This window comes from Protopterus annectens, chromosome 13.part0, assembly GCF_019279795.1.
Source record: "Protopterus annectens isolate FY-2018-M chromosome 13.part0, PAN1.0, whole genome shotgun sequence".
Lineage (NCBI taxonomy): Eukaryota > Metazoa > Chordata > Ceratodontiformes > Protopteridae > Protopterus > Protopterus annectens.
The window spans coordinates 111,301,881-111,319,030 of record NC_056747.1 but is presented as its reverse complement, the minus strand read 5'-3'; the positions used below and the strand labels follow the sequence as shown (position 1 = coordinate 111,319,030).

The 17,150-nt window shown below is 40.8% G+C and overlaps 1 protein-coding gene across 1 annotated transcript in view; it reads right to left on the bottom strand.

Annotated features, from left to right (window-relative positions):
- Positions 1 to 3,333: 3,333 nt before the first annotated feature.
- The window catches only part of LOC122787839 (dedicator of cytokinesis protein 7-like), a 4,057,077-nt gene continuing 4,043,260 nt past the window's right edge, over positions 3,334 to 17,150 (bottom strand). Inside the window, exon 47 of the mRNA XM_044054755.1 lies at positions 3,334 to 5,973. Within this exon, the coding sequence (XP_043910690.1) occupies positions 5,781 to 5,973 (193 nt within the window). The 3' untranslated portion in view covers positions 3,334 to 5,780. The remainder of the gene's footprint in view (positions 5,974 to 17,150) is intronic.

Here is a 17,150-nt window from a genome sequence, read left to right as displayed (position 1 = left end):
ATGGGTTTTGTAGTTGTGCAGATTTGCTTGATTATTCATACTTGTAAACAACAGTAAGTTGATGTGATATATGAGAATTTTCATGTGCAGCTAACTTTGTTGATGAGTTGACAAGAAAAGGAATTGTAATCTGTGGAAGGATTATATAACAAATGACTTATCTCGATAAATAAGACAGATTAACACTACAGTTTCAAATGAATTAATTTCAAGAAGACTGACAAACATCTCAAAGACTTGTGCAATGCTGCATGAAGTAAAAAGAAAAATGGATGAACAAAGAATTTTGGAGTGAGAATTGTGGGTTACTTTAAAAATACATGAATAAAGTGTGTGTCATCCACCAAATATGATTACAATCAATGGAATGAAAGACGTTGAATTATTGGAATAATCAGAAATGTGATATTTTTTGCTATTGTGTTCATTTAATGATACAATGTGATAAGCAGATGTGCTCGATCAGACTTTTTCCTCACAAAAGGAAAAGCTGTGAAATTAAACATACAGAGTGTATGGAAGTGTCCACGTTTGGAGGGATTATAGAAAATGTAAAGAAATATACAAAGGTAACACTGAAATAGATATTGTTGAATATAATGCATGAAAAAATGAAAGACTGCAGCAGACATCCCACTGAGCAAGGATGGGCCATCCACTGACCTGTGGAACTATCGACCCATAAGCTTGCCTAGTCTAATATGTAAAGCCATGGGAAGAATAATCATGAATAAGTTAAATGCTGACATAGGAAACCTACAGACACTAGATGCAACTCAGTTTGGTTTTGTCAAGGGGAGGTCATACCTAGCCAAACTGGTGGACCTCTTATATAAGGTCTGCAATGCACTGGATGAAGATAAGATGGCGTATACTGTCTACCTCGACCCAGCTAACGCATTTGACAGAACATCCTACTTGAGCATTGTAGACAAGCTCATTAAATTAGGTATAACCCCCTACATCACCCACTGGATAGCCAGTTGGATCACAGACAGGACCCAGAAAGTTAGAATAGTGGAGTCTACCTCCAAAAAGAGGCCAGCCATTAGAGGAGTGCTCCAGGGCTCAGTGCTGGTGCTTCTTCTGTTTGGGATCTACTTCTCTAAACTCAAGGTTAATGTCAAAGGCCTCTGGATGACAAGGTTCTCACAGGATTGTATATTAGGTGCAGTCACTGAATCCCCCCGCAAGACACACATATCCTCCAAGAAGGGCTGAAACAGATTAGTAACTAGTTCCAGGGTCAAGGTCTTAAACGCAGTGCTAAGAAGTGCATAACAGCATATTTTGGTGAGCTGTCCATCCCTGAAAATTACTGCATTGATAATTGATAATACTTTCCATAACAGACATTTGAGAACACATGCAGACAGCAACTTGGCCTTTGGCCAAGAGGTTTCTACAGTAGTAAGGAAATCATTCTATGTTCCCAAAGTATAAGCAAGAGTATGGTGTCTAGATCCAAAGATATCAATATTCTCTTGTACTGTGCCCTTACAAGATCAGTCACGGAGTACAGTGTCCCCTTTGGCATGTACGTGACCAGGCATATGCAGCAACTAGAGCATTCACAGAGGTTCCTCACAAAAAGAATATAGGGTTTAAGAAAACAAGTCCTATGCAGATCACCTCACAGGTTTGTCCTTATATTCAGCTGCCTGCAGGCTGTATGCCTGGCCTACAAAGCAGCTGTAATCCAAACAAAAGCAAAAAAGAGTACTAAAATGTAAACTTGAAGAGCCGTAGAAATGGAGTACTTGATTCGAAGGAGCAAAAAACATAAAGAGTAAAAACAAAAACACAATTTATTTGTCCTTAAATCATAATTGCAGGACTTCATCAGAAAAATTAAAAAGCCAGAAATATCCACCCCATTTATAAAGACCACCAAATCATGTGTCAAATCATCATCACTTTTTAAAGCTGTATAATAATAAATTAAATCAAAAGTATGTCAAAATTCATGTCAATACTTACTAATATCAGTAATAAAATTAAACACTATTCATCCCATATTATTAATTTAATGTCACTCCGACCCATTAGGTATAAAATCTTTAGCATAACCATAAAAAAGTTCAAAAATTAAGAAAGCATCAAAATATATATATGTATACATAAAAACACATCATAGACATAATAAAAGTTATCATAAAAATTAATTAATTAAATAATTAATGTTTTGCAGATGTCATTTCCAAAATAGTTTTTATAGCTATACACATTCATTCAAGCATGGAAATACACCAGCATTAGTTTTTAGTTGCCATAAACATTTTTTATATTCCACTTTCATCTTCCATTCCCTACCACATGGGTTGATCTCAGCTTTGTCAATAATTGCAAATTTAAACTTTTTATATTCTTTACAAGGTGTAGAATGTTTGTATAGTGTGTTATTCATATTGGCAGTGCTAATATTGCACGTCCTCATAAATTCTTTTTTAGAGTTGTAGTTCTGTCTTACCTATATAAAAGGCTAAGCAGCCCGAACAAATAGCAATATATATAAATTGGTAATGTCTAAGAAGGATATTTTTTAAGAAGGAGTTTTTACTCAAGGTAAAGAGTATATGATCTTTGTTAAATACAGAAGACAGAACTATTGGTTCACAGCAAACATTTCCCAAGACTCTCTGTTTGGTATCAAAGATACAATATAGTTGGATTTTCTATTATTTTATTCAAATTGTTGCTTAACATATTTGACAGTCATTAATTTACCCAATGTCTGGATATTTAAAATATCCCATAAAAATCTTTTTATGGATTTTCTGGGTAGTTAAAATCCACCATAAATAAGTACTGTATTTTTTTGCATTTTGTACTGTGAAGTTTGCTCAGAAAGTCCTCACGGTCTACAGTTTAACCAGTATGAATAATGACAGGGAGATTATATGCTGTGATGCAGCTGACAGGTCAGATTTCTTTCCCCTTTGTGAATTCTGCAGAAAGAGCTGAAAGTTTCAGTATCCAAGGCACATGCAATACTTTCATAACAACAATTAACCTCTGCATCACAGCATATAATCCCCCTGTCATTATTCATACTGGTTAAACTGTTTCATGAAGTTTAACTGAAGCTAAAACTCTTGTTCATTGACTGATATTTCCAGTTACCCAATGTTTAAAGATGCCCCTATCCAGCTTTGAACATAGGTTCATAGGTATATACTAGGCTAATGAACACCAGGGCCTTAATTGTCCTAGTCATGTAATCCAACCCAATTATGTCCCTATGTACCATGGGTGTTTATTAGGAGGATGTATGTTAATTAGGAAGCTTGTAAAGGTTGTGTGTGTGTGTGTGTGTGTGTGTGTGTGTGTGTGTGTGTGTGTGTGTGTGTGTGTGTGTGTGTGTGTGAGACTGGGGGTTATGCTAGTTTGGGCATTACTTTCTGCCTCTGTTTATCAGAGACATTGGGGGCCAGACCTAGGGTGAATTTCCCATCCATTGGTCAAAGTCATGCTAAATAGGGTTAGGGATGGATTCTGATTTACTTGGATAGGTAGACTGTTCCAGAGAATGGGGATCCTCTGAGACACATACCTGGCTCACCAACATGTCTTATTTATCTCATAAGCTAAATATGAATCCTTGGATCTAGTGGTTCTGATGCTGTTCATTTTCATTTTTGGATTTGTGGATAAAGTGCATGCCAGGCATAGGTCACCTCTCAGTAACCTGTAGGAGACCAAGTAAAGAGATGGGGCTTTAAGGTGATCTGCATATGACAATGTGTTTACACCCTGAAGTCTCCTGGTAAGGAAACCTTTATGGGAAGTTCCAACTGTTGCGTATGTCTGGACAGGTACATGAGGAAGGTGGCATTATACTCAATGCATGGATCTGATAAGGGTTGAAATAATGTGGCACTATTACTTTCTTGGACCTAGATGCCATACTTATTTATACATTGGGTGACACTGAATGATTTTTTTTAATACCTTGAATCGATGAAAGCCCCCAATTTGCAGTCATCTCTGTACTTGGTCAGCCATTGACATTAGCCTTTACCTCTGAGAAGTAGATGCTAAATAAGAGCGGTCCCAACACGGAGCCCTGAGATACTTTGCTGGTGGCTGGTCTTTTAGTGGAGGTAGTCTCAACAATCCTGACTTCCTGAATGCTCTCTGTGAGCCAATTAGCAATCCAGCAAGTTATGTAGGTATTTATGCCCAGTTTTTTGAGTTTGTCAAGTATAAATGAGTGGGGGGATTATATCGAACACCATACCCAGGTACAGGTAGGCATTATTTATCTTTTTCCCATCATCCAGTGCCTTGGTGATCTTCTCTAAGTGGTCCACCAGGTTTAGTAAACATGACTTTCCCTTGACAAAGTCAAAACTGGGATGCATCCAATGTCTGAAGGTTGCCTATGTCTTTATTGATCATTTCCATGGTAATTCATTCCACAGTCTTGTATATTAGACTACTCAGAGTAATAGGTCTGGGGCTTCCAGGGTCGGTTGATGATCCACCCTCATGAAGTTGGATAACCACTGCTGTCCTCCATTCTCATGATAAAAAACTGTTTTGAGACTGTCAGAGCTCACTGAGGCTGTGTTTTAGACTTATGGATTGCCGCCAGGACCTGCTCCTTGTTAATGGTTAGGGGGGATATATTAGTAGGTATTTCATGGGTGGAGGTGAAGTTTGAGCTTAATTTGGCAGCCAGAAAATTTGCTATTTTTGCTCTGCTCAGTGAAGGTAGCACCACTGACCACCAGTTCGGCACACTGATGTGTGCTGCCTTTGAGGTTTTGTACATAGCTATAGAAGGCCTTGTGGTCATCTTTAGCCTGTGAGGCTAACTTAACCTCATAATTGGCATTGTTGGACTTAGCCATCTTAATGTTTAAGTTTCAATAAAGGTACAACGGATATCATGCCATTAATACCTGGGAAAGAGCCTGCATTCAAGCAAAGCTGCCAAGCAAGCTCCCTTCTTTCTAATTTCAAACCCCACGAACCACCCCTGACATTCAGAACTAGTTGTTACACTATAAGGAATTTAAGACAATGGTTTGGCTATAATTTAATATGCTTAGCAAGGGCATTTGTAATACTAACATTCTTAATATCCCATAAATTTTCATATATTCTTTGTTTCATTTGCTGTTCTGTTTTTCCTACATAAAAACATAAACAGGATTGACAAGTTGCAATGTAAACAACATCCTTTGAACAACAAACACCCTGTATATTAACAAAGATCCCATTTACCTTAAATCTATCTCCTGAAAGGACAAAACTATAATATTTACACTTCAAACACTGAACCATTCCTGTTACCAACAGTGGGGGGGAACGAATCTAGAAGATTCAAAAAATGTCTTAAAACTAATACCCTTTTTATATACTACTATTGGTTTTGCCCCTAGCTTATTCTGAACTTCTAAATCATCTCCCATCACACATCAGTTCTTATTTAGAATGGATTTAATGAATCCACTATCCAAAGAAAAGGTAGTATTAAAACTACAATGCCATGCTTTAAATTGTCTTGAATGATTTTGTTGCTTATTTGATGAAATCTTTAGTTTATAAGACAAAAGCAGTTATGGTTTTGTAAATAAAAGTTTGCCTCTGTGATTATTAATATCTTGCTGTGTCTTTTGCTTCCCATTATTATACCTTTTTAGTAGTCTGTTGTTCAGTCATGCTTTTGAAGTTATACTTTGTAAAATGTTGCTTATTTGTGCATGTGCAGGAAAACGCGCGCACACACACACAAACACACACACACATGCATAGTTACTGCATTAATTGGTCTAGCCAGCACATGGACAATCAACTGAAGATAATGCCATGACTGTTAGAGCTGGCATACATCTGGGGAATCCTCCGGTTGATAAACGGCTGCAAGCATTCTGGAGCTGAAAGAAATTGCGCTGAAGTTCAAGATGATAGTCCAGCTGCTCAGGGGCAATTAGTGTTCTGTTTTTTGCCAAGGCTTCTTCTGACCTGGACCGGAAAGGAAAAGAAAAAGCAAGTATTATAAAAATGTATTTATAGGGTACAGTTTCAAAACTATTCCCGCTCTAGTCTTTTTCCATCTTATACATTCCTGTCTCCCCCTTATTCTCTTAATGGTTCTTCCCATAATTTCACCAGCATCTTATTCACCTTCCCAACATCCCATTCACTTGGCTTATTATTTGTTTCATTCTCCTTATACATATTCCTTAACTGTTTAACACCGTGTTGTATCTCTGCTTTTCTTTCCGATTGTGATGACCCTCCACTGGACCAGTAATCAAGGAACCTCAATCCTCACCACTGGTAACAGTGGGGGACAGTCACTGAGAGGATAACAGGTACACACACATATTTCCAGATGCAGATCTCTGCATTAAGTGCAATTTCCCTTAAGAGCACACAGTGACCACCGTCAGTCCAGGGCTTGTTCGTCTACTTTCCTTCAGATCTCGAATAAGACTCCCCACTGGCACAGCTATAGAGTTGAGATCTGACCTGAGTGACCAAGCCAAGACCTCCAACACCCTCTCTGTCCAACCAGTGCTTCATGTCCCTGCCCAAGTAGCTGACACACACACACACACACACACACACACACACACACACACACACACACACACACACACACACACACACACACACACTTGCACACACCTGGGAAAAGCTGATACAGGTTTACTAGCTATGTCTCCTTCTGCCCAGACTATAAGGTAGTTTCCACTGCCACCAGTCACTCCTTATCATCTACTTTAACACCCTTAACAAAGGGTGTCCAATCTTACTGTGTAATATTAATACTAATACAAATGGTAGATTGACCAAGAGCAAGGTTATTAGGAGTGGCCCCACACACTGTCTCCAAATAAATATGCAAGTACTCTCAAAACTTAAATATCTCTACACACATCAGCCACAATGAAAGGTTTAAATATATTTAATAATAATAAAAGAACAAGACAATACTAAGTATATATTCACATTGACATCAGAGTTCAAAACCATAGGAAATATTTAAAATAACATTGCAGTACAGGCTCACAGAAATAAAGAAAAATAAAGTCTAAACTAAGCTTTGCTATATTTCTGACTGTATCTAAGATAGTTATACTGTTCCCTAGAAACTTACTGCATTAGAGCAAGGCAGATGTTGTGGTGAATGGTTCTTGTCAGGTCCAAGACTGAATACAGAATATTCTCTCTCACTAAAACACTTCTCAAATTAATATCTCAAATATTACTGCTGTGTAGCTTGTAGGATGACATCACTTCTTGTACTAGGCTATTAGCCCTAGGGCCTATATACGCCTAGCCAAAAAGGTACCCTGGCTTTCGCCACACAAGAAAATTATTTTCCTCTGCCCCTGTCGAGCAGAGCCACAGAAGTGATCCCTCAGGTGAATTTCCTATTTCCCATCCAATCATCAAGATTTTTCTTGAAGAGTGCTAATGAGGAGCTCTGTTTGACATAGATAGGTAGTCTGTTCCAGGGTATGGGAAGTCTCTGGGACAGGAATCTATCCCTCCAGTATGTTCTGTTTATTGTGGTGACAAGGTTTAGGTCCCTAGAGCATGTAGCTCGGAGGGATTGGGATTTCTTTAAGTGGAGCATGTCCAACAGCTCTGGGTTTGACATAGCTTTGTATGTTAGGCAGAGATCACCTCTGAGTAGGCGATATGCGACGGAGTAAAGCTGGAGTTTTTTGAGACTGTCTGCATAGGGCATCTGTTTGAGGCCAGTAATCCTCTTTGTGAGGTATTTCTGTGGCCTTTCCAGTTGTTGTAGATGTCTTGTGAGGTACATACCAAAAGGGGTGTTGTACTCTATAATGGGTCTAATGAGTGATGAGTAGAGGGGAACAATGACCTCTTTTTTTCTGGATAAGAAACCTTTTGTGATGAGGTGAGCCACGTAGAAGGATTTCCTGACCACTGTGGCGATGTGATTATCAAAGGAGAGATTACTGTTGACCTGTGTCCCAAGGTCTCTTATCACACCTTCCGTGTTAAGTACACTACCACTTATGTGGTAGTTCATGGGTACAGAGTTTTTACCAAAGGGGATGACAATACACTTTCTGGCATTGAGCTTCAGGCCATGGCTTTAACACCAGGCATCTGTCTCGGTGAGGCCCTTTTGTAGTATGTCCACATCGTTAGGAGTTTGATTATGGCTCCTAATTTGCAGTCATCTGCAAACGTTGTTAGCCAAAGACCTTCTGTGTTAGCCTGTACATCAGAGAAGTAGATACCAAACAGGAGAGGACCCAGGACTGAACCCTGTGGTACTCCACTTGTCACTGGTCTGAAGTCAGATTTGGAGTCTGCTACTTTCACAGTGTGGGCTCTGTCCATGAGCCAGTTGCAACCCATCTTGTGACACAGGGATTTATACCTAGTTTAGTGAGCTTATCTATAATTCCAGAGTGGGGGATGGTGTTGAAAGCCTTGGTGAGATCTAAATAAGCTGTGTGAACCACCTTACCCTCATCTATGGCTTTGGTGACTGCTTCAAAGAAGTCAATCAGGTTTAGGAGACATGATCTGCCTTTTACAAACCCGAACTGGCTAGGGTCCAGAGTTTGGAGATTACCAATGTCTTTGTTTATGAGTTCCATGATGATACATTCCATGGCCTTGCAGACCAGGCTCGTCAGGCTAATGGGGCGGTAGTTACCGGGATCCATCGTGGCTCCCCCTTTGTGGAATGGGATAACCGTTGTGGTGCGCCATTCAGCGGGCACAAAGCTTGAGGTGAGGCTATGACTGAGCATGGTACTTAGGTAGGGTGCCAGTTCATTCTGTAGTTCGTGTAGAACGTAGCCTGGGATATTGTCAGGTCCCATGGATGCTATGTTCCTGACTTTGGAGAGTGTGTTTTTTACCTGTGCAGCCATGATTACAGGAACTTTGCACTCTTCCGTTATAGAGACGGGCCCTCTAGGGGGTGATAGGGGGGTAAAGTTAGCACTGAACCTATATGATAGGATGTTGGCAATATCAGTTGGTTCTGTATATTTAGTGCCATTGTGCTGTAACTCAGAGCAGATCTGAGTGTTGCCATTGAGATTCTTGACATAGCTAGGGGTTGTTACATGAGTAGTTTTCCCAGTTAATGGTGGGGTAGTTGAAATCACCCATTATTAGGGTGTTTGGTTGAACCCTAATATTTTCCAGTACATCAAGAAAAGAGGAGTGGGAATCCTGGGGCATGGTGGGGGATCTGTAGCTACAGTTTGGATTGCAGTTTTGCCCAGAGTTAGTTGCACTTGGATAACCACATGAAACCCACCGATGTGGGGGGCTTCATCTTCACACTCTCCCTAACTAAATATATTAACTCCGAGATCGCACTACAGTGGGGGAAAGGGCCAAAGTTCACCATGGTAGCCAAGTGGTTACTTACCTGTATTTTTTGTCTGCAATGTCAGTGTTCGTTTAAGTGGTTTTTGGTGCTTTTGTCTCAGCAATTTAAAAGATAGGTAAGTGGTATTTCAGTTATCTAAAGTAGACCCATATATATATATATATATATATATATATATATATACACACACACACACACACACACACACACACACATATATATATATATATATATATATATATATATATATATATATATATATATATGTGTGTGTGTGTGTAGGGTGGTTGTGATAAATCAAGCAGTATAGCTTAAAAATCATATCTTTTGACGAATAAATGAAGTTCAGAAAAGAAATGCAGTTCGTAGTAGGCTTGCAGTCCAGGACCTCTGAGGAGAATAGCCCAAATTCCCAGCTGCCCCAAGTTTTGTCTGTATAAGTGACTTGCTCAAGGTCAAACAGAATCCAAATGAGGGCTGAAGGAATCAAACCCTGTACCACAGGAACTACAGCTCACAGGCTTAACCCACTACACCATTTGCCCAATAATTTCTTATAAAACAAGTCAGTCTGCAGTTGCACAGTTCCAACAAACAAATTCAACTTTTAGGCAGACTTCTTCACAATACAGTAATTTTTTTTTTAACTTAGATGCAGTGCATCTTTCTAAACAGGACTCGGTCAGAATAGAAGGCAAACACAAAACAGAACTTACAAAGCACAGTGGACAGAACAGTACTTTTCTTCCCAGTTCCAGCAAGTGGGAACATTAAAGCAGCTTAATTTTTAACCTATGCAGTAACAAATCCTGCTGGATTCTCCTCTGAAGGGTAGGTTCCATTCCCTCATAGGGATATCCCCTGTATTGCCTTTTTATTTCCTTATACTCCAGGCAACTCCATGTAGAGTCATTCCTTGGCTTTCCTCAGTTCTACAAGTCATGAATCTGCTGTGCACCAGGGCACTGTGCTTCAAATACGCTGACGTGCAGCTGCACATCATTACTGCTAACATCCTTGCATATTTCTGGGTTAATCCTTTTAAAGTGACAATCCACAATTATGCTATCTGACTCATCTAAACCAGCACATTTAAAGGGATCATAAACTACTCATCATTAACCGCCTTTTCTTTTATTTTTTGACATGAGGTCAGAGTGCTATATCAACTGTCATCACCTCTTTATGCAGAGCCAAGGTTCTACTTTTTTCTGCTGTTATGCCAGAGTTTTGCATTTCTTCTCTCATCCAATCCACCCATGTCTTGGCTGGTTATCCTCATCTCTTGACTTCTTCCTGTCAGTTCCAAATCTGCTTTACTGAAGGGTTTTCTGCTTTCCTGCGCACATGACCAAATCATGGTCATCTGTTCTCCTTAACCTTTTCAGCATTGGAAGTTACTATGAATTTATCTCTGATGTCTTAATCTCTTCATCTCTCCTACAGTGTGTGCCCAACTAGCGATCCTAGGCAGCTCATATCCAACTCCTGAAGCTTCCTCAGCTCCCCTGCCTTCACTTCCCTATGGTACCCTACAGTAGTACTTGTACACCTTACTGTTCTGCTTCTTTGTTTATTCATCAGTTGCACAATGCCCATGACTCTTTGCATGACTTGGCTACAAGACTTCAGCTCAACAATGACCTTGTCATTCAAATTTTTCTGCTCCTCAACTACCCCTCCCAGATACTTGAAGGTGTTAAACTGTTCCACTATTTCCCTTCTACCTCAGTTTTCAGGCTTCTTCTGATTCCCCATGTTTGCTGCTATGACATCTACCTTATCTGCGCTCAGTTTCATTCCATGTTCTTTTCAGTCCCCTATCATTGGTTGCAGTTTCTCTTCAGATTCTGGTTGTAGTATCACATTGTCTTCAACCAGTAGTTTTGTCGATGACTCCCTTCTGACCAATTTGCTAATGTAATCCATTACTAGTAAGAACAGGAATGGACTCAGACCTGAACTTTGATGCACATTCATTCCCACTTGGAATTCTCCTGTGAGTCTGAACATTGCTTGTACTTGTGAATGGGTCCTTGTATATAGCCTGGACTAACTCTGCCAATAGTTTAGGGAATTTTGAACCATTGCAGAACTGCCTAAATAAGCTTTACTGCAGATTGACATATGGTTTTGCCATGTCTTGGAGTGCCCATTTGCACTCTCTCTTCATTTCCAATTTCTTCTTTAACTGTCTCACAGCAAACATTGTCTTCTTAGCACCAAATCTTGATCTGAAGCTGAACTGCTCATCCCATGCTGTTCTTTCTATCTGCTCATGTGTTCTAGCACTTTCATCCAATGTAACAGGAGTCTGATATATCAATACTACTTTACTACTTGCGGTTGTGAATATCCAGTTTGTCCTTTTTCACTGGCCCTACAACATTTACTCAGTAAACAAAGAGCAAATAAATAACACATATATAAATGCCTGCTTCTCCATACCACAACCAATGCCCAAATGATCATTTTTTTCTCTGATGCACCAAACCTGAGTATGGAATAACAATATGAAAACCCTATAAGAAAACAAGCATGAGTAAACTGGAAAGAGTACAATGGAAATACACCAAGGGCATCCATGGATGTGAAAATTTAAGTTATTATGAAAGACTAAAATACCTGAACTTGTACAATGTCTCTTACAGATATCTAAGAGGAGATCTTATATATAGGGCATTCAGCGACAACTACCTCTGGGAATGTTTGGGGTTAACAAAAAGTACTAGAGAAGCATCAGACAATATGTGTAGAAGATTCTATAGGAATGAGAAGTGTACTAATTGGTTCTCTGACAGAGTAGCTGATGCATGAAACAGACTACCAAATTACATTAAAGCAAGTACTAGTTTAGATATTTTTAAGAACAGCTTGGATACTTATTAGGGGAACAAGTGTTTTGGTATATTGGCAAGCTAGAAGGGCATTAATGCCCGTGCTTGAAATATTTATATGTATGTATGTATGTAACATCTTGATTACATCTGCTTTGATTTAATCGGAGCATGATTTTTTTCCTAACTTCATTTTCATTAGTTCAATTTGCACTTTTAGGGTGAGTTCTTCCTTTTTCATCAGATTATGTATGTATGTATGACAGAAAGCTTTGGGCGGGGGGGGGGGGGTTCTTCATTCAGCAACTTCCTGAAGTACTCCTTCCATCTGCCCTTAATGTGCTCTGGATTTGTAAGCAGATTATTGCTAGCATCCCTTAGAAACTGATAACTGATAACTATCTTGTTTGTTTTTCTGTCATTTCCTCTTTGGTATTTCATCTGTATATATCATCAAAGAGTGAACTTCCAGTTGAGTAAATACAAAAACAGTAATATTTTTAGATCGAATATAAAAAGATCGCAACAGAAAGAAAGGTTAAAAAAGAAAATATTTTTTGCATGGGGCAAGCTACTCTGCTCCCCCATGACCTCTGCTTTTCGAACACATGACAATCAGATTCCAGTGAGAGTAGTGCACTATTCATAATCACTATGCCCTGCAGCAGGTTGTGATAGTGAGCAAAAGAGTGTATTCAGTCAACAGTTGCAGAAACAGTTAGACAAAGCAGCGCAACAGGAAATGGTGTTGATAAAGGGTGATCTGTATGCACATATTGGGACAGGCAGAAAAGAATATGAAGACTGTCTGGATCTACATGGGTGGGGAAATGGGAATAAAGAAGGAGAAGCCATTCTAGACTTCTGTCTCACAAATGAGTTAATGGTGGTCAGCACATGGTTCAGCAAAAGAGCCAGTCATAAGATTACATACAAGAAAGGCCAGCATACAACTCAGGCAGACTTCCTCCTACTAAGAAAAGGGCTCCGGGGTAGAATCAGAAACAGTTGGTCCTCAGCATAAACCACTGGTGGCCACAATCAGTTACAAGTAGTGGTCAGAGAAGACTCTAATGTCAATAGAGATGAGGCTGAAGACCTGGAAGTGAACTGGAGATAGACAGCTGGAGTTCAATAAATTACTCAGGGCTCTAGCACCTCTGGAAGAAGAGAAAGTTGGTGGAGTTGAAGAAGAATGGTAGCACTTCAAAACAGCATGAATAAGGACTATAAAACAGATATGCAGTTGAACCAGGTACGGAAATAAGGTACACAATGGAAGTTGATGGTAAAACGTATAAATCTAAGAAGTAATCAAAAGAAAGAACTACAGGAACAAGCTGGTGATAGATAAGATGGACCAGGCTAAAAAGGAATACTGGGTGGATAACAGAGAGGCTAAGAGAGGAGTTGCAATACCAAAGAACAAGGTATCACAGGCACTCTACCAGCTTTTGGAAACTGACTCAGTAGATGGCACAAAAAAACTCTATCAGGTTGCAAGGCAAAGACAGAAAGATAAAGGATCACAGGAGGTTACTAAGCTAATGGGGCCCTTACAAGCCTGGCCAAGAGTTTATTCTCAAAAAGAAACCTCTGTCAGCACCTGTCACCCCTGTCAATGAGGGACACAGGTGGAACCCCTGGAACATAATTGTGGTTTCCCATACACTCATGAAGGTTGCTCTTGAAGAGGGTCAACGAGGTGCTCTGTTTGACATGCATGGGAAGTCCATCCCAGAGACAGGCCAGCCTCTGGAAGACAAACCTGTCTCTCCAGCAGGTTTTGTTGACGTCACATATTAGATTCAGGTATTTTTAGTGGGTACTGCATGAGGGAGTTAGACTTATGGATATGGAGCATCTCTATTAGGGCAAGTTCCGAGACTGCCTTGTAGGTGAAACACAGATCACCTCTGAGCAATCTGTATGACACCAAGTAGAGTGATAGTAATTTCAGCCTGTCTGCATAGGACAGGTGTTGTAGGACATGGATTCTCTTTGTGAGGTATTTCAGTGGCCTTTCCAGTTGATGCAGATATTTGGAGAGGTACATCCCACATGAGGCATTATACTCAATCATTGGTCTAATGAGGTAGGCATATAGGGAGGTAATAACCTCCTTTTTTCTGGATGCAGTCCCTTTACTTATGAGATGAACCAAGTAAAAGGCTTTTCTGACCACTGCTGCTATATGATGGTCGAATGTGAGGTTGTTATCAACCTGATTGCTCAGGTGTCTCACCACAGGTTGTGTGCTTAGGGGGGTTGCCATTGATGTGGTAATTGGTAAGGGTCATGTTTTTGCCGAATGGTATGATGATACATTTTTTTGCATTTAGCTTGAGGCCATGACTTTGGCACCAGTCATTAGTTGCTGTGAGACCCTCTTGCAGTATGTTAACATCATCTGGGGAGTCAATGACAGCACCTAACTTACAGTCGTCCACAAACGTGGTCAGCCACAAGCCTTTTCTCTTTGCCTGGACCTCTGAGAAATAGATGCTAAATAGTAGGGGTCCAAGGACAGATCCCTGGGGAACTCCTCTAGTGACAGGTCTGCTATCAGAGGGGGAGATGACTATTTTGACTTTGAGGTCCTGCTGGTGAGCCAGTTGGCCACCCACCTGATGAGATAGGGTTTTATGCCAAGATGTGTTAGCTTTTTGATGATGCCCGAAGCGGGGGATTGTGTCAAAGACCTTGGCCAAGGCAAGGTAAGCCGTATGCACTGACTTTCCCTGAACCAGGGCCTTGGTGACAGTTTCAAAGAAGTCAACCAGTTTCAACAGGCAAGATCTACCCTTGTCGAATCCGAACTGGATAGGGTCAAGTGCTTGGAGATTGCCTATTTGTTTATGAGAGCCATAATAATATGCTCCATGGCTTTACAGATCAGACTTGTCAAGTTAATGGGAGATAGTTTCCAGGGTCAGTCAGACAATGGCAGTTCTCCACTATGCTGGAATGAAGGCTGTGGTTGAACAGGGTGCTTAATGGTGAAGCCAGTTCTTGCTGGAGATGGTGCAGAATACATCCTGGGAAACTATCAGGTCCCATGGAAGCTGTGTTCTTTGGCTAGGATAGGGCCTGCAACAACTGATCTACAAAGATGTAAGGTGCAAGACAAGTATCAGGGATGTTGAAAGGGCCTTTGGGGGGGCAGGGGGGTGAAGTTTGTGCCGAACGTATCTGCTAGCAGGTTGGCTAAGTCAACAGGATCAGTGTAAGTGATACTGTTAAGTACAAATTCACAACAAACATGGGCTTTGCCACAGAGGTTCCTAACGTAACTGAAGAAGTCTTTATGGTTTCCCTTTGTTTTGGAGGCTAGTTTTGATTCATAATTGGCCCTGGAGGTTTTCACTAGTATTTTAATTTGCTTATTGAGGCTAAGGAGGGAGTTTTCCAATTTGGAAATTGTTCCTTTTTACCCTTGGACAACAGTTTCTTCCTTTTGTTGTAAAGCCTGTTGATAGAGGATGTCCACCAAACAGGTTTGTGTTTCCTTGAGGAGCAGGTTTTACTTCTGTTGGGCATGGCTGACTCCATGTAGTTGTACAGGTGCCTGTATGTTCAGCATAGTTGTCTGCATCCTCTGAGGGGGGCAGTGGTGAGAAGCTGCATATACTCTCCCCTTAGGAGGTTGTAGTCAGTCTTTGAGAAGTTTTTTAGCCTGATTATGGCTGGGAGACGTTTGGGTGGGACAGAAACTTTGAATGAGACAGTCTGATGATCTGATCTCACCAGGGAAGAACATACTATGGGAGTGGTGGTGGTCGCCCATGTTGGTGAGAACCAAGTCAGGAATGTTACCTCCCCTTGTGGGGATGAAACGAGCTGGTCTAGTGTGTTAGAAATGATGAAGTCAATGAATCGTTGAGCGAGTGCATTAGTGCAAGAATAGTTCACCCAGTCTATGGTGGGGTAGTTGAAGTCACCAAGGATCACGGTGTTAGGGAGAACCTTGATGAAGTCAAGTAGATCCAGATAAGAGGAGTGGGTGTCCTTAGTCATGGAGGGGGGACTATAGCTAGCTATAACTTGGATGGGTGCCTTGCCAACTGTCAGTTGCACCTGGAGTCATGCTGTCATGCTGGCAAACCAATCTGGAGGAGTGCCTGTCCTTAATGAAGATGGAGACTCCACCACACTTAGTCTTCCCAACCTCATTTTGGGGTTGGAATGTGTGGAATGAAGTATAGCCTGGTAAGGCAGGGGGGCTCTTTGCAGCCTTGAACCAAGTTTCCGTGACAGGTTAAGGCTCCTAGTGTTAAGCAGCATGACCTTCAATTTGCTTTTTGACAAATCTTTTATGTTGGAAGGTTTGTCTTTGGGGCACTGCCTATAAAGGCACACTGGGGGAGGTAAGAGCCTTGGCCAGGATCCGGAAACCCAGTGGTGACAGGTGAAGACCATCTCTGGCAAATCGTTGAGGCCTGTCGACCATGTCATCCTAGGCAGACAGATACTGGATCCCCTTGGAATAACACCAGAAACTAAGCCAATTGTTCGTCAATTATTTTTTTGTTGGTATTGTGGTATCATTCTTGGTGAAGGTAGGATGCTGCTTATGGCTAGGGTCATACCTGCATGGAATACATACTCTGAGAGTTCAATCATGTCTCTCTTCATACAGTCCAGGGAAGTACATCTCAAATCATTCACACCAACATGGACAATGACAGAGTTGTACTTGTATTTGTGGAGAGATTTAAGTGCGTGCATGATGTGGTGGATTCTGGCACCAGACAGACAACTGACCGTGACCTTCTCCTAGTCGAGCCTGGTTAGGGGGGCATTGGTGTGTCTCACAACTGAGTCATCAATGACTAGTATGTTTGGTTTATTGTTATGTCTTGTGGGCTGTGATGGTTTATTGTTTTGCCTTATGGGCTGTGTCTGTGAGACAGTGGTGTGTTGACTGCTGTGTGTAATGTGTTCGGTGTTGTGTATGGAAT